The 22178-nt window shown below is 40.0% G+C and overlaps 1 protein-coding gene across 5 annotated transcripts in view; it reads left to right on the top strand.

The window, feature by feature from the left end:
- LOC137984521 (kinesin-like protein unc-104) overlaps nucleotides 1-22178 on the top strand; it is a 73729-nt gene that overhangs the window by 51107 nt on the left and 444 nt on the right. Inside the window, exons 34-57 of one of the 5 annotated variants that reach the window (XM_068831687.1) lie at nucleotides 116-240; nucleotides 522-676; nucleotides 1781-1874; nucleotides 2209-2327; nucleotides 3376-3419; nucleotides 3771-3810; nucleotides 4178-4249; nucleotides 8436-8505; nucleotides 8686-8770; nucleotides 8847-9018; nucleotides 9107-9158; nucleotides 9566-9648; nucleotides 9727-9768; nucleotides 9938-9996; nucleotides 10449-10594; nucleotides 10766-11002; nucleotides 11879-11923; nucleotides 17487-17531; nucleotides 17863-17966; nucleotides 19354-19426; nucleotides 20162-20209; nucleotides 20307-20366; nucleotides 20500-20624; nucleotides 21329-21851. In XM_068831687.1, coding sequence (XP_068687788.1) covers nucleotides 116-240; nucleotides 522-676; nucleotides 1781-1874; nucleotides 2209-2327; nucleotides 3376-3419; nucleotides 3771-3810; nucleotides 4178-4249; nucleotides 8436-8505; nucleotides 8686-8770; nucleotides 8847-9018; nucleotides 9107-9158; nucleotides 9566-9648; nucleotides 9727-9768; nucleotides 9938-9996; nucleotides 10449-10594; nucleotides 10766-11002; nucleotides 11879-11923; nucleotides 17487-17531; nucleotides 17863-17966; nucleotides 19354-19426; nucleotides 20162-20209; nucleotides 20307-20366; nucleotides 20500-20624; nucleotides 21329-21365 — 2132 coding nt within the window. In that variant the 3' untranslated portion in view covers nucleotides 21366-21851. Of the gene's footprint in view, nucleotides 1-115; nucleotides 241-521; nucleotides 677-1780; nucleotides 1875-2208; nucleotides 2328-3375; nucleotides 3420-3770; nucleotides 3811-4177; nucleotides 4250-8435; nucleotides 8506-8685; nucleotides 8771-8846; nucleotides 9019-9106; nucleotides 9159-9565; nucleotides 9649-9726; nucleotides 9769-9937; nucleotides 9997-10448; nucleotides 10595-10765; nucleotides 11003-11878; nucleotides 11924-17486; nucleotides 17532-17862; nucleotides 17967-19353; nucleotides 19427-20161; nucleotides 20210-20306; nucleotides 20367-20499; nucleotides 20625-21328 lie in introns of all 5 variants that reach the window. The other 4 variants (XM_068831698.1, XM_068831705.1, XM_068831695.1 and 1 more) reach the window with 4 other exon arrangements.

The following is a 22178-nucleotide window of genomic DNA, read 5'->3' as shown; positions in this document are numbered from 1 at the left end:
CAGTATTAACTTTCCTCTTTTGTTTGATAATTCAAAGGAAACTTAACTTTAAACCACAGTCAAAGAAGGCCGTTTTATCCTAAATGAATTAATTTTGGAACCGCTGTGTCAACAGATGAGCAGATGTGGGGCGTGAATGAAGCGGGGCGACCAAGCGTGATGTGGCTGGAGTTTCCATGTGAAAACCGAGGGAATATAAGATTTAGATCTAATGATCTAGAAGATATTCCTAATGTCCAGGTTAGGTCACGTGGTGCATTTTCTTGGTTCTTGTTCTTTTCTTGGTTCTTGTTCCGAAGAAGTGTTGTTATGCATATCGTTTCTTTACCTCCACTTGATTCTTAAAGAGACGCGCTTCGAATGCTGTTTTTTCTTTTTAAGAACATTTTTTGCAGGGACTTTATTTGCTAGTTTTGTTCTGCTAAGACTGATAATTTTGGTGAAATCGAGCCAAGCTGAAATCCTTTCTGTTATTTTTGGCAAGCGAATTACTTTTGACGGTGTTTTTTTCTCGCTAACAGGCAGCAGAGGAGGCTGTTGAAGCAGATACAGTAGCAACAGAGCCTCCGTATTCCAAGGGAACACTTCATACTGGCCAACCTTTCGTGATCAGTGTCACCGTTTTGCGGGCTCAAGGAATCCCAGTTCCGTACACAGACGTATTCTGCCAGATACGGTAAGGTTTAAGACTCAAGCGCAGAACACACCAGGAGTAGCCCAAGGTCAGCTTTTAAATTATTAGTTTATTTCCCTTTTCTCCCTCCTTTACCTTTCTTTCTTGCATGCGAATTGTGGTCGTTATCTCAACAAAAGGCTACGGGTAGCTTACACTTTGTGCAAAGGAATTTTAGTCGATTTCCTTTAACATTCACAATATTTTAGGGATTTTTTGTTACAATATCTTGGTCAATATCCATTTCAATTCCTTAGTCCTAAGTCCAAAGTCCCCGTTCCGTGACTCAACCGTATGGTTAAGTGCGATCGTAGAATAGCTGTTGACATTTAAAACTGTTGTTAACGGCGTTGACTCCAATCAAAACCAGTAAAAAGATGCTTTACAAGTTTCTACGATGATAGTTTAAAATATTTCATACCTCTTTTTTAACAATACCGGGAGAAATTAGCCCTGTAAGATGTGTTAACCGAGTCATACGATGAACGGATATTGCATTGCGTGCAATGAAAACACAAAAGGTAGTTTGTGGTCACGCATACAATTATTTAATACATATTTCTCCGTTAATTATAAAAATTACAATTTCCTCGATTGTGATTGGCTTAAAAACTCGTCTTTTCCACTAATTCACTTGCCAAGTTGTTATCGGACAGTTCAATAAGCCAATCACATTTAAAGTTGTAGTTTAAATCAACCAATCACATTCATAATTGTAGTTTAAATCAACCAATCACAACCTTGGTTTCAATCGCCATAGAAACAGTGTACAGACTCCTTTCAGAGCGACGTTAAACAATTTACGCCTCCTTTGTCAGTTTTTAATTGCCAATTTTCCCTTTCTTTCATAACTTGGCTCTTCTTCTTTCAAGGAAATTGTAATATTTATAATTAATTGGTAAGAGGGCTTCCCGTCGTCCTATTCGGTCTGTAATCATACTCGTGATAAACAAATCGGACTCCCGCTGCGCGCAGCCAAATCGCGATTTCCCCTCCCCCCCCCCCCCCAAAAAAAAAAGTAATTAGCAAAAGCAAAAGCAAAAGAAAAAAAAACCTGGTAGTATTTTAATCCAGGAATAGCGATGAACGGCTTTTTTACCATTGCAGGTTTCTTTGTAGCGAAGAAGATGAAGGATTTTCCACTGAGCCAGTGCCAAATAACTTAGATGGCGGACCGTTGAGTTTCGACTATAACCAGAAGGTAAGAAAGGGCTCAGGTGGTAGCAGAATAATTAAGTCACAAGTCATTATGCATAGTTTCAAAAAGTGTTGAACTGCGCTTTTGAGTGGAAGGGAGAAAATTGAAGAAACCAAGCACTAAACGGTAATCAACTAGAAAGCGTCAACTACTTTGGTGACTCCGCGCAAGACATTTGTCTTATCATTCTTAACTTATTTTTAAGTAGTTGAATTGTTATTATAAGATTTATATGAGCACAAGTAAGGAAAGGCTGATTAATTAATTGATTGTGTTTTTTTCAATAATAGTTATGCATTAGTTGATCAGTGAATTGATTCAGTTCATTTGTTTTAAGGTTGGCGTGGTAGTTAACAGAGCTTTCATCGACTATATTAGCGCCAGTCCCCTGCAGGTTGAAGTGTTTGGACATTATCTTCATCTTCCTCAGCATCTCTGCAGTAAAAACCTTCCAAGGTATGACTCCATGTACATTGCTCCATAGAAAAGTTGAAAGAAAATGGGTATCAAATCAAACATGCTCCACCAAATGCAAATGGAGATGGAGAAAATGTCAAGTATATGCTTTTCGTGCTTTTTGCTTATCTTTTTTTTTACCTCTTGTACATTCTTCATTTAACAACTTGAAAAATGCTAAGTAGTTATTGGACATTTAAAATGTACTTTGGTTGGTTTATTGATCTTTTTTTCGGCATAGATTATATGCTGATCACATGCTGATCACATCACAGATATCATTTGGCTTGTCAAAATGCTGGAAAGCAATAATTGTGGCCCAACCAATCACAGCTAAAACAGGCAAATTACAATCTGTTCAAGTTCTACTATGATCAAAAATCACATTTCGAAAGTTCTCGTGCTGAATACTCAAAATGTGAGATTTTATGCAATCATTTAACGGTCCGCCATTCCTTGGTGCGGTTCGGACCGATCTGGATCGATGAGAAAGTGACGTCATTTACTCACTAGCTTAGAAATGAAGTGTGTGAATACGGCTGAATTAGTATGCAGCACGACAGGTTTTGGCTTTCAGAATGTCAAATTCGTGTTCTGCATACTAAGCCGCACTCACACACTGCATTTTTAAGCTAGAAAGTAAATGACATCACTTTCTTCTCGACCAGCTCTGCTTATTGGTCGGAACCGCACCAAGTAATGGCGGACCTTTAAATGAAAAAAAGTGGAGATAAAATAAACAGTCTTCTCCTTGAAATTACTACAAAAAATTTAGCCTGAACATTCACTTTGAGTTGGTGCATGATTTTATGATATGTGATATAAGATGCATGATAATTACAAAACCTGTGATATCTCATGTGTTTATTTTATTAATGCTTATTGTTTTATTTTTTCTTTGTCTATTAATCATAATATTTTTATTGATTAATCATTCAACTATACCCCTTTTTATAAATACATTTTTTGTAATATTTACTTTTATTCTTTTATTATTATTACTTTAACTGTTGAAGCTTGTACTTATATGCATTCTGATTCATTGCAGAGCCGTCATAAGAGGAGGAAAACTGGAATCAAAGTCTCTAAATGGTATCTGACAAAACTTTCTAGCGTTTGTAGACATTAAGTAGACAAGGTGTTAACGAATCAAGTGAGGCGTAACGCTACTGTGAATCCAGGTCAGAGATTTTTCTCTTTCCTTGGGTGATGCACAAAAAAGTTCTTGATGCTGTTGATCAGCGAAGGCACTTCATTCATCACGTTAACAGTAGCGTTAGTCCTCACTTGATTCATTTACGTCTATGTATTATACACGCCACTAAGGACAACACTCATTTACAGTAAACTAAACAAGCTTTGAATTAAGATTTTTGCAGAAATAAAACTGTCGGAAAGCCGTTGGTTGTGAATCATACTGATGTTGTTTATTTTTTGCTTTAGAATCGCAGTGTACCATGTCTTTGCCTTATCAATTCTGCGGGTAAGGAACTATGAAAATGTAACAACAGTCGCAAAATCAAGTGTTGTTCTTTCCTTTTGGAATAGACGGAAAGGCCTTCATTAGAATTTTAATATTCTCAAACAAGATATCTTTTTCCAGTGAATAGCCGGGCACTCCAATTTACCTGTTACTCTCTTTTTCTCGTATGCATTCTCTGTTGGGTGGCGCTTAAAGTGATGGACGAAGAGCATTTAATACATGATCTGTAAAACCTACTAATCAAGGGATCTTTAACTTTGCGTCCTTAAAATTCTTGAACGCAGTATTTTATTTAAATTTTTTACGTTTACTGCACTTATCCTCTAAAGTGGCTACGATTCACTTAACACCATTGGTTGCTTTACAGTGCAGATGAAGGAGGGCTAAAATTTGATTTGCTGATGTGGGTTGAAGTCCACGAAATGACACCAACTGGAGTGTAAGTTTGTCAGCCTTATATCTGAAAAGTTGGTTTTATCAAGAGAAAAATTTGTAAGCTTAACCTAAGTTTCTTTCCTCGTTCGATGAAACAGAATTTCGTGTATCACTCCCCACTGACGCAGCACCTCAGTTTCTTTCTTTTTTTTTAAAGTAATTATGGCAACTAACATTACAAACATTACTCATCGTACAATCCGCCCAACACACAGTTTCTTCAGAAGCTAAGCCCTTGATTTTTATTACATCTCGCGAATACTACACGAGCCATAATCGGTCAATGAATCGCTACTTGAAAAGTTTAATTATATTACACAAACTCCATGCGAAATATATGAGAGAGCATCAGGTAGAATCCCGCTTATTGTGCTACGAACCACTCTTTAACGCGTCTAAAGAAAACAAAAAAAAAAGACCATACCCCCAGAGCAAGGACAAAAGGAAGGTCAGATGTGACGTAGTACCATCACTCCCTGCAGCCCTATAACACGCCACTGACATGTGATACTCCATCTTTCCTGCTGTGCTACGAACACTTGAACAGGTAGGTGAATGTTGTGACCGCTTTTTTGCGTTATTTCGACTGTTCCAAGTCCCATCTCGGCTCCTTTCGAGACATCTTTCTATCAGTTAAGTAATCCCTTTCCTTTCAAAAGCATATCTTCGATCTTCGCAATGAAAAAGTCAAGGTGACACCGATCAAGATCCAGGTCTCGTTCGAGTTCAAGACATGATGCTCGTCGTGTTGATTCAGAGCGTTTGCATTCACCAAGCCGTCCTTAACGCCCGAGGATTTCGGATGAAGATCAGAAGAGGGCTCTGTTGCCACTTTTAGGCCATGAACTCGGGCTGATGAGCCACCATCTTGGGCTAATGAGCCACCAACCGGGGTTTGTGAACCCAAAAGGAGGCTAATAAGTCCTTCAACGATGCTGGAAATCAAAGTGACAGGGTTAGGTTAAGGTTAGGGTTAGGGTTAAAGTGAATGGCAGCCCAATCACACCTCCATCCCTGACCTTGCTCATAACGACAGATGCATCCAAGACAGGATGGGGTGCGGTCTGCTAAGGGCATCGCACAAATGGGCGTTGGTCGTAAGAGGAAAGCACACTTCATATAAACGTATTAGAACTCAAAGCTGCCTAAAGTCCTTTCTGAAGAATCATTCTCACCGAGTTGCCTTCCTCGGAATGGACAGCACCACAGCAATAGCCCATGTCAACAACAAGGGCGCCGGTTGCCAGGTCGACTTTCATCATAACTTTAACTTGGAACTCTGGAGGTGGTGCCTGGAGAGGAACATAGTGTTGTCCGCACAACATGTTCCCGCCAAACTAAACACTATTCCAGACACGGAATCGAGGGTGTTCAACGACAACAGCGAATGGAAGATAAAGCCTCAGATTTTCTTTTCCTTTCTGAAAGAATGCGAAATCAACCTGTTTGGTTCTCGCCTGCCCGCCCAGCTCCCCAAGTACTTGAGCTGGAGACTGGACCCAGAGGCCTTGCATGCGGATGCTCTGACAATGAAACTAGGCACTCTTTAAGGGTTATACGTTCCCACCTTTTAATCTGATTCCAGCTGTATTGAACAAAGTAACTCAGGACAAAGCAGACATCATATTAGTTGCACCCCTCTGGCAAGCACAGCCTTGGTGGCCGCTCCTCCTGAGCCTTGTGGTCGAGCAACCAGTCCTCATCCCAACCACCAGACACCTTTTGAGGGATCCATCAGACCGTCAAAGGACTCACCCAATGTTTCCCAGATTGCACCTAGCTGTGTTTCACATCTCCGCTACCAACTTTATCAAGATACTCCTTCCCTTCACGAAAAAAGTACAGATCAGCTTAAGGACGCTGGAGTTGCTGGTGTGATAAAAGAAAGGTTGATCCCTTTTCGGCATCTTTAGCTGACATCCTACTCTAGCTAACCGAGTTCTTCAATGTCGGAGCGGCTTACCGCTTAGTTAATGTTACCCGTTAAGCTATTTCCACAGCCACGCCAAGGTGGATGGTGAGTGAGTGAGTGAGTGAGTGAAGCTATTAGTCTCTCCCCTCGGGGCTTTTCAGGACTAATTTACAATGTTTCTCGGGGGACTTTAGCCAGACTGCTTATTACACAGTTTACAATTTTATGTTAGGTTTCAATGGTTTTCCTGTGGGTCAACATCTTTCAGTTACCCAGCTACTGGAAGGAATATTCAATAGCCGTCCCCCTAAACCTAGGTACTCCCACACTTGGGACGTAACTCTTGCCACTAAATACCTTGCATCGCTTGGTGGTAACAGGTTATTGTCTCCAAAGCAATTATCGCTTAACCTTGCCATGTTATTCTGGTTAGCCTGCCTGGAAAGAGTCTCGGCGCTAACAAAATCGGATCTTCGGCACTACCGCAGCCTTTCCAGGAGCCGTGGAGTTAACGCTCTCAGCTCCTCGTAAACAGGGCTTCTCCGATCGACTTCCGAAGGCCTTTTTTGCTCGATTTCCAGACTCTGCCCGATTGAGACATTATGCTCGTACTTAAAAGCCACACGTGCGGTTTGTTCAGCCGTTTTCTCCCTCTTCCAATGTGGATCCGTAGTTTTTCTTTATGTAAAGCCTCACAAACCGATTACGGCACCGTCCTTCCGGAGGTGGCTTCGTTCGCCACTCAAGGTTTCTGGTGTCGACACCAATATCTTCAAGGCACATTCTGTGCGTGGAGCTTCAACTACTGCAGCAACCGATTCCAATGTTCCCTTGTTGGAGATTGTAAGGATGGCCGCTTGGTCTACTCTCAAATTTCAGAGGTTTTATTACAAACCTGTTCACAGCTCAGCGTTTGCTCATGTAGTTCTTCAATGAGCCTGTTTTTCCGCTGTACGCTCATCTTGAGTTGAGCCACGTCACTGCGGGTCTTTAGATCAACGATTTGATATTGTCACTTCGAGGTTTTTTGTCTTTAAAGTGTCATTAAAATATCACCAGTTGTCTGACTGACCCCCTTTTTTTGCGTTGAACTCTGCCTGATGTTATCTCAAATATTCCGAACGGAGTTTTTGTAATATAATCACGATTGTAATTGCAATTATATTGACAAACGAAATGAGAAACATATTAGGACCCACCCACCCTTCCCGGTCAGTGTCTTTTTGCATCATACAGGCGTCATGCCCTGTTGGTGTGCCAATATAAGACCCGTGGTGCTTGCTATTCACAGCGTTGAAAGTATGGAGTATCACATGCCAGCGACGTGTTATATGGCCGCAGGGAATTATGGCACTACGTCATATCTGGCCTTTTTTTTTTGTCCTTTGAGTGGTTCGTAGCACAATAAGTGGGATTCTTCCTGATGTTATCTCATTTATTTCTCACTTCGTTTGTTACTATAATTGCAATAGCTCTTTTCATGGTTAGTTTTTCTCATTTGCATTGCAATGTAACCTAGCATGTATGTGAGGCAAATTCGGGCTATTTTGTAGTTTTAACCCGAAATTGCCTCGCACACAGGTTAGATTACATTGTAAAGCAAAGGAGAAAAACTAACCGTGAAAAGGACTATTATACAGGCAAGCCGCTTCGCGGCCTTGGTATAATTGTGATTTTGTGTCTTGAAGAACATGATAAATACGTTGCTAACTTCGTTTTCTCAGGTCCTACTGTAAGCTCAGTGCGGGTTCTTGAGTTTACGACCCCAGGGCACTCCGGCTCGGAAAAATACGGGCCTTAAATTTAGTTCAGCCATTGAACACAGTCTGTAAGAGGCGTTTATAATAAAGCTAGTGCCTGTTGCCGATACAACGATTGCTCTGATTGACTAGGTGGTAGGGAATTATTCTACCATCATGCCCACGCCGATAACATTTATGCAAATTAGAGCCAAACCTAAACGTAATTCCGACGTCAAATTGGCGCTTTTCTGTAGTCATTGACGTTTGTTTAGCCGGAGATTCTTGATAATATCGACCAAATTTACCTTATTATTCGAGTTGATTTGCGTTAATTGTTAATTTCAGTTGGCACTGTCCCCGATTAGTGCTCCAGCGCTAGAACGACTATACAGTTGGGATTCTAAATCAGTTGTTGTTGTTTGTTATTTTATTTGTGATTGTGTTTCATAGGCCCTGAAAAGCCCCTTTGGGGAGTGGCAATTAAGTATGTATCGACAAAAGTTTGTAAAAGGAAAGTTTTTTTTTTAATTTTTCAGTTATTTACCGTGTGTTGTCAGACGTAAAAATGAGAACATCTCTTGTGGCGGTGTCTTTCTTCTTCATCAGGTAACTGAAGAAAAAAAAAACAGAATTTCTTCCTTTCATCCGTGCATTTTGTGTATTTAATAAGTACTCTGAGCTTAATACTAGTATCTGGGTTTGTATTATTCAGGTAAAGCAACACGACTCCTGTGTTCGGCACCTCGATGGGTGACTTTACACCCATTCGTCTAATTTTCTTTTCAGGGAATCCAAAGGCGACTTGTGGTCACTGTGATACATGAGAACTCTCCAGATGTTAGAATACGACGAGTTGTAGACGTTGTTATCGGTACGTGTGTTTTTATCCTCAAATTACAAAACATTAAAAGGTACTTATCAGATTCTAACTCCTTTCGTTTTCATAGGTCGTGTCAGGACTTCACTTGCACCTTCTACACCAGCAGAAACTTCACCTGAAATGGTTTCTTTGAGTGTCGTGTTGCACGAGATCCAGTCTCACCCGGATGAAAACAAATCTGTGTACAGATTCGAGGCGGCCTGGGACTCGTCTCTTCATAACTCAATCTCACTAAACAGGTATGAGGTCTGGTCAATAAGTGGTTATTTCGGTAATTGTTTCTGTTTGTCATCAGGAGTAAACCACACTGTGTATGATGCTTTGCAGGGTGACTCCATCCGGAGAGCTGGTTTTCCTTACCATGTCAGCTTATCTTGAGGTTAGTTTTCAACGCTTCCCCCGTGCTTACTGTGAACTTAAAACAAAAACCAAAAGGTGTCCGCGTAGCAACAAGCAAGAACAAAATTACGTTTGATAGAGTTATTTGTCCTGAAATCCACATGAGGCGTTAGCTGAAGAATAGAAATAGACCCACCCTGGTCAGAGGTATGAAAATGGACCCAAACCTCTAGCTAGTTTGAGTTCAGTCATTTTCATACTTGGGCTAAAGCACAGATTTCCTGAGATTTCTAGCACTCCAAATTACCCTTTGATAGTTAATTTTATACTGAATCACTTGGTCGTCATTAGGTTTTATACGGTATATCAATGACTGATGTAACACGTTCAGCAAAAGTTGGAGATTTCGTTAAGTTAATTGCCAACTACAGCTTTTTTTGCTTACAGATGGAAAACTGTTGTCAGGCGACTTGTGTTACCAAGGACCTCTCTTTCTGCGTGTTTGGGAGAGATTCCAAAACATCACCTCGGTGAGTTCGTAAGACACTTTGCTAAACAGTTCAGATTCAGATCTTGACAGTTATTACATATATGATTACCTTTTTCAGGTCCGTTTGGAGTTTATTTGGTTCGCCGAGGCGTCCTGAGAAGTAAGTTACTTAGCCCATATCGTAAATATGTTCTTGTAATTCACTCTGTTCTACTTTGTTTCTGTCACTTGTAACATGAATGAAATAACTTGGCAGCAAGGAAAGACCTCAGCATTTTGAAATTGTTGAGATCTAGTCATATGTAACCTTTATTTTGGATTTATTTCAGTGATAAACTCAGCGACATATACGAGCTGGTTTTTCATCCAGCTGACGAACGAGGCCAGTGTAAGTACCTTTCTAAGATTGCGTGGGCTTGTGCCGAACCTTATGTGATTTTAACTCAATTGACATCTTTAAGAGGAGCTTCCAAGCGGTTCATTTCCTGGTCTCGTTTGGGACAAATCTTTATTTTTCACTAGATAAACTGGAAAAATTCGTTCTCAGTATCCATAAGAACTTCAGAATGGGAGATTCATAAGGTTTTTTTTTTTAGGGCATAGACCGGTGGAGACACCTGGAGAAACTATTGGTTAACTGAATCCTTGCTATTTTTTATCTATCCAAGAAGCTCCAGCAGCCTCGTTTTCTAAAATCTGCATTAACTGAACTGAAAGCTATGCCGATGATTATTGTGAACAATTACTTTTGTTTCAATTTCAAAAATTCTCTTTTCTAAATTTTGTGGCGTTTTTACACAGACTGAGAGTCGTCTTTTGCCTTTCTTTGGTCTAATTCAGTGTTAAAGACGAAAAGGAGAGTGGTCATGGACACGTCTAGGATTTACGTGAGAGGAGAGGAAAACCTTGGAGACTGGAGACCAAGAGACACTTCGCTTATTGAGGAACACCAGGCTCATTTGGAGAAACTGGAACGAGTTCAAGAGGTGAAAGTTCGAATATTTGCCGACGTGATCATGCTCCTTTTCGTCGTTCTTCTGTTAGCCTTATGTCGTAGCTAAGCAAACGAGCATCACTCGCCTTTGTCTTTCTTGTGACTTCCGGCAATGTTAAAAATGGTGAATTAACATTGCTACTTGACTGCGTGATATTTGCAGGTGGGTAAGGCGCGTCATATCCTGTCTCTTGGAGACCAGCTTATGTCCTGTGATCGCCCTGATTCTGTGTTGTTAGTGGATTCAGGTGTTTTCTCCGACGGTAGCACTTATTCCAGTCGCGGGAGCCTGGGCTCTATTTCCCTGTCCTCTTCGTTCTTGTCAGTTGCTTCACTTCTGGCTGGTAAACCTCAGCGTTTTGCGAAAAGCCCCGACACGGAAAAAGCTTTGTTACATAAGGTAAGGCACTTGTAATCCTTGGCTTGCTTGTTTAGTCTCTGAAGCACCGGGTCCAACCAAGAGAAAATGAGGGGACAGAGAGGGAGGCTCAAGGCGTTGGCCGGGATATGTTATGTCCACGAAAGTTATTTTTAGACGAGCGGAAGTCTTTGTTCTAGGGGAAGTCTGTCTTCCGAGACGTCCGCATGCAGTCTTGCTTCGCTCTCAGGTTCTTAGTGAAAAGAGAAAATGATGGCGCACGTGGAAGGCTGATGAATATATATTTTCTTTCAAACATCGGACCGAGGTTGGCCTGCATGCGGACGTCTCGGAAGACTTCCGCTGGTCTAAAAATAACTTTCGTGGACATGACATATCCCAAGGGCTGGACCGGGAGCCTCCTTCTCTGTCCCCTCATTTTCTCTTGGTCCAACCCATGGGCCTTAGGTACCACAGAGTTCACCGTGACTTGATTGACAGGACCTTTCTTATTATTATGCCACCGCCACCGCCCCAGTCGCCTTCTCTTCCTTTTTTCACAGTTCTTACAACTGGGAAGCTTACAGTTTCCTTAAGGAGCGGGGTTAGGGTAGGGGTTAGCGACGAGGATTATGTACACAATGTAAAGCGGCACGTTTTTTAGAATGTGGGTGGTTCTCAGTAAACTGACCTTTTGCTGCTTCTCGATGTTTATGTCACAGTTTCCAGAGAGTTTTTACATCTTTATCCAAGCCCTTTGGAGGAGACCCAGAGCTCTGATCACTTCAGGCACAGTTTCTGTTTTTAGGTCCCGTGTTATTACTTCGCATCGAACCCAAAAAGCTGAAATGGATGGAACAAATGAACAGAGATATTCTAGAATACAAATCCTTGACGTGTATATGTTTTTTTTTTCAGTGTCTTGATCTTATGACCCAAAAAAAGAATTTTAGAAAAGATATGGTGAGTTTAGCCGAGATCACACTGTCAAGATGACATAGATTTTCTCGCTATATGAATTTTAAACGGATGACCTTAATTTAGCTCCAACCCTAAACTTATTCTAGAGATAAAATCAACGTGTCACTTTTCTAACCTTGCTTCCTATATCCGTACTGTTAGTTACACCTTAACAAACGTAAGCTACTTCAGGGTTCTCGAACTCTGCTTTTAAGAAGTAGTGCATTGTTTTACTCATATCCCAGCGCCTTCCTTCCCTCCTCCCCTCCCACGGAGGAAAAAATCTCTGGAAGGATGACATTTTTACCATTTTTTGTCATGGAATTTATTTCAGAGTTTTTTTTTTTTTTGTATTTTATTATTGTTTTTTAACATTTCCATATTGGAGTTACAGCACTTACAAAAACGAAGAAATTACAGCAATCACAAAAAAATATGTGTATATACAGATTTGAGCTAACAAGTGGATGCTAACAACCACCCCCCACCCCCCAAAAGTTCCCCCTACATGATGCAGAAACACACACACGTACACACATACAAACACACCCACAATAGCGCTGTGTTAGAATATCGAAAAAGATATAAAAGCACGTTTCAATCTTCAACATCTTCAAAACCGCTCTTACTCCATTTAATAGAGTGAGCTTGCCAATTATTGTTCCATTTAGCAATTTTGCTCTCTAATTGGTAGACAAACTTAATTCTTTGCAACAGAACGTAGAAAAGTGGTTTCAAATTGTTGGACCTACAATAATAAATGTACTGTTTTGCGATGAGGATAATATGATTTAATAAGAGGAAGCAATCTTTCCTTTGCCAGTCACCAAAAATTATATTTGCTGCAGATAGTGATTCAACTTTAATTTGTCTTCCACTACACCAAGCTATGAGTTCTTTCCACAGCAATGTAGTAAAATGGCAAGTCACAAAAAGATGTTCCAGGGATTCGTCCAACATACCACAAAAGGTGCACAATGAGGAGTCTATTTTGCCAATTTTTTTCAAAAACGTATTTGTCACTAAATACCTATTTAAAATTTTATATTGAAATTCTCGTGACTTTGTGTCTAAAGCGACTAGAAAGGGCAAACTATGAATTTCGTTCCAGTCCAAACAAACACCATTAAAGCTTTCATTAAACTTTGAATGAGCTGTCGGTGGAGTAACAAAACCAGAGACCAACTCCCTATAAACCTTCTTAAAGGTCGCCTCAGTGATCGAGACCTCCTGGTTATTGAGCACAAGTTGAATTTGGTCCTGAATAACAAAAGGACTCTTGTTCAAGTATCCATTTATTTTCAGCGACTGTCGCCACGGTGCAGGGATTGCATCAACTAAGGACATCAAATCAAAAATATCTTTTGGAGAAAGATTCACCCGGCTTTGATTACATTGAGAAATAAATTGGTTTTTCTCTGTTACTAAATCGCCTATTTTGATTATTCCTTTACTAACCAAGCTTTGATTGAAGACTGATTTATTATTAATACATATAAATTTATTGTTCCAAAGAACAGTGTTGGAAATTTGTTCGTGCGAAAGCTCAAGTACATTGTTATCGGTGGCTGCGGAGCAATGCGAAAAACACTCAAAACATTCCCTGTAATACATTGGGAGGTTTATCGGTAGCTTTTTTATGTCAAAGTTGCAACAGAGGATGAACTTCCCCCCGACCTGTTTCAAATAGTGAAATAAAATAGTTTTCCAATTACAAGGTTCTTCATCCGCGAGTCTCTGGCAAAGCATTATTCTATGAGTCTTAATTATCGATTCTAAATGCGGGGCCTTCAGGCCCCCATCTTTTATGTCACCAACTAAGGAAGCTCGTTTTACTTTGTCTTTCCCTTTCCAGATAAAGTCAAATATAATCCTATTAGCGTCAGTTACCACCTCCTTATCTATACAAATTGATCCAGCACGGTACATTATCAGTGGAATTACAAAAGTTTTAACGATCTGAATTCTTCCAATTATTGTCAGATTTCTCCACTTCCAAAGTTGAAGTTTTGTTTTGACAGCATCTATTATTTCCTTAAAATTTAGTTTGTGTCTCAAACGGCTGTCATAAGTAAAATACACCCCTAATATTTTCACAGCTCTCTTAACGTTAATGTTCATAATACTTTGGTCCTGTGCTGGAGCCATAACCGAGTTCCCCAAGATAAACATTTCTGTTTTGTCAAAATTTATGACAAGACCCGAACAGATTCCAAACTTTGAAATAAGAGCAAGGAGGTGTCTAAGAGACCAATCGTTCCTCAGGAATACAGTAAGATCGTCTGCGAAAAGCTCAAGTTTAATTTCGATTCCATCCACCACAATCCCTTGAATATCCTTATTTTTACGTATACTAACAGCTAGTACTTCTAGGACAATAATGAACAAGTATGGAGAGAGTGGATCTCCTTGCCTCACACCTCTTTCTATCTTAAAAGGTCCGGTAGAGAACCCGTTATTAAGAACACAACTTGAAATATTTTGGTAAAAGGTTTGTATCCACTGGATGAACGAAGGGCCAAAATTGAAAGCAGCCAATGTGCTAAACAAAAAATTCCTATTCACTGAATCAAAGGCTTTCTGAAAATCTATTGCTAGCATTTTGCCGTTGATTCCATATCTTTCAGTATATACGAGTATATCATCAATCGTCCTTATTGCATCATTGATTGTTCGTCCTTTAACATATGCATGCTGATTATGGTGAATTATTCTAGGGAGAACAGTCTGGAGTCTCAAGGCAATGGCTTTAGATCCAATCTTGACATCTACATTAATTAAAGAAATTGGCCTCCAATTAGAAATTTTTCGTTTGTCTTTATCTTTCTTTTCTATCAAAGTTATTATTGCTTGTTTTTGGGAATTTGATAGTTCACCTTTATCAAATGAGCAATTAAGACTGTCTACAAGAAGCTTTCCAAGACTTTCCCAAAACGCATTATAGAACTCAACCGTAAGGCCGTCGTTACCTGGGGATTTGTTGCTTTGAAAAGATCGCAAACTCTTAAAACACTCCGCAAGCGTCAATCTTCCTTCACACGCCATCGCCTCTTCGTTTGAAAGCTTTGGGATTGCCTGAGAAAGTAAGAATGTGTTTGAAACGTTGTTCGGGATCTTACAATTGTCAGTCTTGTAAAGACTAGAATAAAAAACTTCCACTTCCTTCATGATTCTTTTGGGGTCAGAGGTAAGAAAGCCGTCTTTGGTATACACCTTGCGAATACAACTCTTGGATTTTTTGTAGGTTTCAAGGTTTAGGAAATATTTGTTACTTTTTTCTCCTTGCTCAAACCAGGTGGCCCTGGAACGTACTATCGCACCCCTTGATAAGTGCTCATAAAACAATTCGTACTCGTTTCGAATATTCTCCATTTTTTCCATATTTTCGGGGGATGGAAACACACTGCAATCCTCCTCGCACTGCTTTAATGAGTCTTCTATTACTTTCAAATTCTGTCTTCTGGCCTTAGCTTTAGCTTTGCTGTACTTAATCGTAACCTGTCGTATTCGATATTTGATTAAGTCCCAAAGAACTCGCTTATCAGTAACTTCAATGAACTCCTCTCGCCACACTGGCACACTCTCAGCTATAAGCTTACAAAAATCAGAGTCATCTAACAAACTTGCATTAAATTTCCAATAAGATGGACCGTGCTTTTGCTTTTCTACACTGCTAAACTGAAGCACAATAGCCGAGTGATCGGAGTTCAAAGAGGGAATTATGTCGGCACCCTCTACCTCCTCCTGGTACGAGTCACTCAAGAGCCAATAATCTAGTCTCCGTTGAAGAAAAGGATTTTTTTGTCTCCAGCTGAAGCGTTTACATACCGGATTCCTCACACGCCAAATATCTACTAAATCGAAATTTAAACATATGTCTTGAATGTGTTTGACAGAATCTTTTTTTGTGGGATTACCCCCAGAACAGTCCAAGTCAGGATCGATAGCAACATTAAAATCCCCACCTACTACAATTTTTTGCTCAGCGCTTGTATTTAATTCCTCTACCATTTTTTCTAAACCGCTGAAAAATTCGCATTGCTCTTGAACCTTATTTGGTGCATAAATATTGACCAATAAAAAATCAGATCCCTGTACAGTGGCGTCAATCAAAATGTAACGACCGTTAGTGTCCAAAACGGACGATTTATACTCAAATTCCAGATCGTCTTTTATTAGAATCATTACCCCGCAACTGTGGTTAGTTCCATGTGAATAGAAACTCTTACCCTTGTATTGAGTATTCCAGATATCTTCCACCTCTTTCGTGCTATACGTTTCCTGGAGAAAAATAATGTCCGCCTTTTGCCGAGTCAACCATATAAACAAAGCTTTCCTCTTTATGGATGAACGAATCCCTCGAACATTTAAAGAGAGTAATTTAAAATCAACGTTATCTTTTGTGAAAGTGAAACATGAAGTAATTCTTCTCCAAGCTGGTTGAAACATGTATAATAAGTAAGTAACACGTAGCGCCTAACACAGAACAAAAACTACTTGATAAACACAAAAACAACACACATGTGAACAATGAACAAACACATGCATCCATACGCATTAAGAAGAGCAGCAGATATTCTATATCCATATGCCACCCTTGGGATTTAAGGACCACCGTTGATTCTCAACAATATGCAAAGTTTACAAACCACACCCGCTATCAAAAATAAACATATAGCAAGCTCATTTAAATACTCAACACACCGTCAATATAAAGCTTATCTGGTTCTCGCTTATCAAAAAAAGCTACTTTGCCTTCCTCTCTCGCTTTTTTCATTTTTGGCCATAATTTTTGTCTTCTTTCTCGTATTTCTTTAGGAAAATCCGCGTACACTTTCACCTCCGATTCCACCCCTAGATCACGCACACTTCTGAAAACACGCTCACGTTCCGGGAATCTAAGAAAGCGAACGATTATCGGCCTTGACTGTCCTGCCTTCCTTTTTCCAAGCCTATGGACTCGCTGAAATTCAATGTTCCTCGCGTCTTCTAGCTCTAATTCACGCTCAAAAAACTTGTACACCACGTCCCCTGTGTTCTCAGTACTGAGATCTGTTTCTGGGAGGCCAAAGATTCGTAAGTTCTCTCTTCTGCTATAGACATCCTGATAGAGAATTTGGTCGTGTAACTCTTTAATCTTCCCTAAATTTTGTTTCTCCCTATTCTGCATTTCCTCGATGTCTGCATTTAACGAAGTCAGCCCCGCATCCAAGTCTTGAATCGTCTCATCCATCTTCTTAGCCTTATCATTAAAGGATACTATACTCACTTGAATCTTATTTACGGCTTTCTCCAAATTAGAGATCTGCGAGAGGACTCCTTCCATCGTTTGCAATTTGGTTTCCATTCTTTCTAGTCTGTCCAGGATTTGCTGAAGCTGTTGCCCAATCTTATTAGACATCGTCAAGGCTTTCAAAACTTGATCCCCGCTATCGTCAAGCGAACCGCCACTTGTGTCGTTCTCGGTGAGCGTCGCATCGAACCCAAAAAGCTGAAATGGATGGAACAAATGAACAGAGATATTCTAGAATACAAATCCTTGACGTGTATATGTTTTTTTTTTCAGTGTCTTGATCTTATGACCCAAAAAAAGAATTTTAGAAAAGATATGGTGAGTTTAGCCGAGATCACACTGTCAAGATGACATAGATTTTCTCGCTATATGAATTTTAAACGGATGACCTTAATTTAGCTCCAACCCTAAACTTATTCTAGAGATAAAATCAACGTGTCACTTTTCTAACCTTGCTTCCTATATCCGTACTGTTAGTTACACCTTAACAAACGTAAGCTACTTCAGGGTTCTCGAACTCTGCTTTTAAGAAGTAGTGCATTGTTTTACTCATATCCCAGCGCCTTCCTTCCCTCCTCCCCTCCCACGGAGGAAAAAATCTCTGGAAGGATGACATTTTTACCATTTTTTGTCATGGAATTTATTTCAGAGTTGCGCACCAACATCGGAGTTATGCACAAGACACCACATCGGAAAAGAGGAAGAAGCTAACATTGAGTTTTATGTACCGGAGGTGATTCAAATTCGGAAAAAGTAAGTGCTTTAAACTGTCCTTGTGATTGGAACACAATTTCTTTAAAAGTTGAGTCCTAGTCAGAGTGGTTAGGGCGGCGGACTTGACATTCGAAGGTCCCGAGTTCGAGTTGCCCTCTGATCCTCAGCTGTCTTTGAAAAGAGCCAACTGGTCCGCACCCCTCTCCGCTAGTAGGGAATGTTTATTCGTTACATTGGACCAGAAAGGAGTTGTTCAGAGACAAGTTATAAGTATGTTTAAGTTTTTGAATATAGAGAGTTCATAATGCAATTTGTTTTTATGCGGTTGATACAAAAAGGGGTAGATGACGCATTTTACTCGGAAAGATAGTTCGCAAACCCTTAATATTGTTTGAAGGAAGGGAAATCCAAGATGATGTGGTTTTGCTTATGGTATACATGCATACACGTTGGTAAAAATATGTCTCTATGGTCATGAGCTATTAAGGCAATCGGGAGAAGGTCAAATTCGAGTTGTTGGCATATCCCGTAAGAGGAGGGTATATAGTAATTAGTTTTGTTTATTGAAAATAGGGTGAGGTCGTTCCCCTAACTGAGCTCTGTCATAGTTCATTTCTCATAGTATATTTATATACATATTCACTATCTATCTTTCTCTCATGGGACCTAATCGAATTCGCATTGGACCACCTCCTTGTTGGCCTGATAGCACGGTAGGAAGAGCAGTGCGATCGCGCGGTTATTGGTTAACTCTCGTTCCAGTCTGGGTTTTTTTATTGTGTCTGTGAAACTGCTTGTGGTTTCTAGCTGAACCATGATGTGCTATTCAAAAACGAATACGTAATGATGATGGTGATGATGATGAGATACTCACTTACTTGAGTCTAATAGCAACATTGCCGAGCACAAAAGCTCCGCTAATGACAATTGTAAAATTTAATCATCCTCTAGAACTACTTGCAGAATAAGACATCACGTCTCGAGTATAGAAAGTGTAAAAATAAAATAACAATGTTTAAGAATCTTGAAATATATTTCGCTCTTCGAGCCTTATCAGTCTGAGTTCGTCGAATGTGATACTCGAGACGTGATGTCTTATTCTGCAATTTGTTCTAGTTATTCAAACGCATTCCTAGGCTCGGCAATTACTATTTCTTTAAGTTAATCAACCTCAACTCGGGTCAAATCTTATTAAATGACGGTCATTTCTGAGAGGGGTCAACCTCTCGGTGCAGAAAAGAGAGCTAACGAACTCAACCCAAATGTTCCCTTGAGTCTGGAAATCGATCCCGGGTCACATTTGTGAAAGGGTAGCGCTTTGTCAAGTGCATCAACCCTTATCTCCTTTTGATGATGATAAGCAAGCTTCAGACTTGCATGCTGATACCCCAGTACTCATTGTCCAACAACTGTTCACCTTTCACAGCCCGGTGATAAGTAAAAAAGGATATCTTCAAATCATGGACGACTGCAGCAGCAGGTGGACCAAGTGTTATGTTGTAAGTGTCAAATTCATTTTGATAGCTGTTCCGCTCCAGTCCTTTAAAAAGCTACTGACAGGTTGGCCATGTTGGAAAAGCACGGACTTGGATTCTGCCCGTTTCTTGCTGATCCAATTGTTTTACACTAGCAACACAAAAGTTATGTTGTTGTTCTCTCCTATGATTTTGTTGGTGGTGGCATTTTTTGCGCTTCGGTATTTTCTTGTAACTTATTCGAACCCCACTGAAAGTCGGAAGTCGCTATGTAGACTACCTATTTGCTTAAATCAGTGTTCGGCTAATTCTCTTTCTGTGTTTTTTCGAGCGCAAAACATTACTCTCTTTCTGGGGGTAACAGCTTATTGCTTTTCATAAAGTGAATTCTCTTACAGATTCACAATGCACATACATCCTTCTGCATTTAAAGAATTGCGTTTGAGAAAGAAAACGTTGCATCAAGATTTATTTTACGAAGAGAAGGTATAGAAATGTGTACCTTGTTTAGTTGTTCTATATTTAAGCGTTCAGTTTACTCGTTGAAAATTTCGTACCATCTTTGTGACTGCAAAAAGCATTTGTTGGCGACGGAGACTTGCATTTTGTTGCATTTAGTAAACACACAATCCCGTTAACGTGTTTACTAAATCGAAACCCCTTCGCTATTACCGAACAACTCTGTCTTAGAAGTCCTTTTCACGTCACAAGCATGCGATAGCCACATGCAATCTCTGACTGGCTTTTCTTTTCTCGCAGATTGTGAGAAAGCCTTATGTCCTATTTTATCGCCATGAAGCTGATCCGGTAAGCACAAAACACTGTACTTTAAGCCTTTCAGTTTGAACTCCATTGAATTGCTCGTACAAACTCTTTTTGACTTTTTGTTTGTTCTTTAACTTAGGTTGAGGACTTTTTAATCAATCTCAGGCATTCCAAAGTGGAGTGCCCTGAATATTTTGTGGTGAGCATCAAACGAGTCTTGTCAGTGGTAGCATTCTTGAGTTGTTTTGGGACTTTCCGTCATTATGGGTGCATTTTTAATATGATCCCTAAATAATAACCACACCTAAAGTTCTTTATGTTTTGGTTTACAGACGTTCAGCGTTTTCTCGATTCATACCAGACAATGCAGATTCCTTGTACGAACGACAACAGAGAAGGAAGAAGACGCCTATGCTTGGCTTTACGCTCTTGACCCTCTGTTAGTTGGAAGTATAAGGTACTGTAACCTGCTATTGTTTGGTATTATAAGCAGCTTCTATTGTTTTTAAGTCAAAGTCGTTGTTTTAATTGTTTAGTCTTTGTTGTTGGCTTGGGCAGCGAGACAATCGCATTATACGTTACGAGAGCTACTACATTACCCCTTTTTGGAGCTACGGGGGTGTGAGGGGAACATCTAAGGGTCAACACGGCGACGGGTGTTGGATGTGAGCCACGTTTACGGAACGTTTTATAATCGTGCATTACTTGTATTGTTTTACCCTTCGCACACCGCAGTCCTGTCTCCCGGTATCCGCTCTATAAGAGGAAAAGTGTGACCGAGTATTCTGCAGTTAAAAGGCCTTTTTTTCTCAGGTTTGTTTTTAAATATAGCGCTGAATATGGTCGCAAGTTGATGATTGAAGTTCATTACTTGTGCTCATACTCCAAGTTAAACGTCTTTTGGAGTAAAGTAAACTTTTATGTATACACGGTGGTAGTGTTTGCAACCAGCACTGTTAAGGTGCCTACTGGACGAAGGCAACCAAAAAAAAAACTTTGGTTAATTATCATTGTGAATCAGTAGGAAGATCGCGACCAAAAAATAAAGATAGGCAAGAGGCTTCACTTAGCTTGCATTTTATCTGGCCTTTTGCTCCAAAGTTCACCGATCAACCGTGTACATTTTGAGGAAATAAAACAAATACTAATTACTTTCCTTAGGTCAAGAAAAGGAAGCGTAAAACAAGGACAAAAGTAAATATTGGGAGGTGATTACTTGGACTTTATCATGTAGAGGAGCCAACAAATGGACAACGGGACACTGACACATCACTGAGAGCCCGTAAAGCGGCTTCCATCCTTATATTTGCTTCATCGAGCTCCCCTCTCGTAATTGAGTCCTCGGACTGCAAGGGAGGTTATCAGCACGGCCATTTATTTTTATTACAAGGAAAACTTCAGCTAAAAAGAAAATTTGGATACTGAGAGGGAAGAAGGGACATTCAAGCATTGTAATTTTAGTTTAATTGTTAACAAATTTCGTACCATTGTATATAACAAATAATGAATTTCGTCATCAGTCCAAAGAATGGTCTCGTCATATTTTTCAAGATTCGTTGGAAGACAAGTAATGTTTTTAGCGAGTTTGATGACTGAGGTACGTTTGGACGAAGAGCGTTCTCAGTAATTGTACAATTTTATCACTGGAGTGTTGCATATTAAACAGGAGAGAGGGGTTACACGGTGTACTCTTGTCCGAGGCTCTATTTGGGTTGTCTTATAAAGTGCTTTTTGTCGACCTCGGCGTATTTCAGAATGCTACCCATATAGTGCCAGAGCGTATTACCGACTGGAGCTTTTTTTAGTCCAACTCGTATTTCATGCGTTGTCTTACATATTTCAGGTGTCGCATACAGTCACAGACTCCCTTTTTCCGTTACAGTGTAATTAAAAAGCTTTTTTCACAGTCATGCGCAGAACGCCCTATCTATAGTAAAGAACTGTAGCACAGCTTCATTGTCGGGCCATACAGTTTTGAAAACATTGCAAATCAACATTGAGGAATTGAGAA

Source organism: Montipora foliosa, chromosome 2, assembly GCF_036669935.1.
Source record: "Montipora foliosa isolate CH-2021 chromosome 2, ASM3666993v2, whole genome shotgun sequence".
In the NCBI taxonomy this organism is placed as follows: domain Eukaryota; kingdom Metazoa; phylum Cnidaria; class Anthozoa; order Scleractinia; family Acroporidae; genus Montipora; species Montipora foliosa.
Note: the sequence above shows the minus strand (reverse complement) of the source record. Positions and strands in the feature narration are given on the sequence as shown.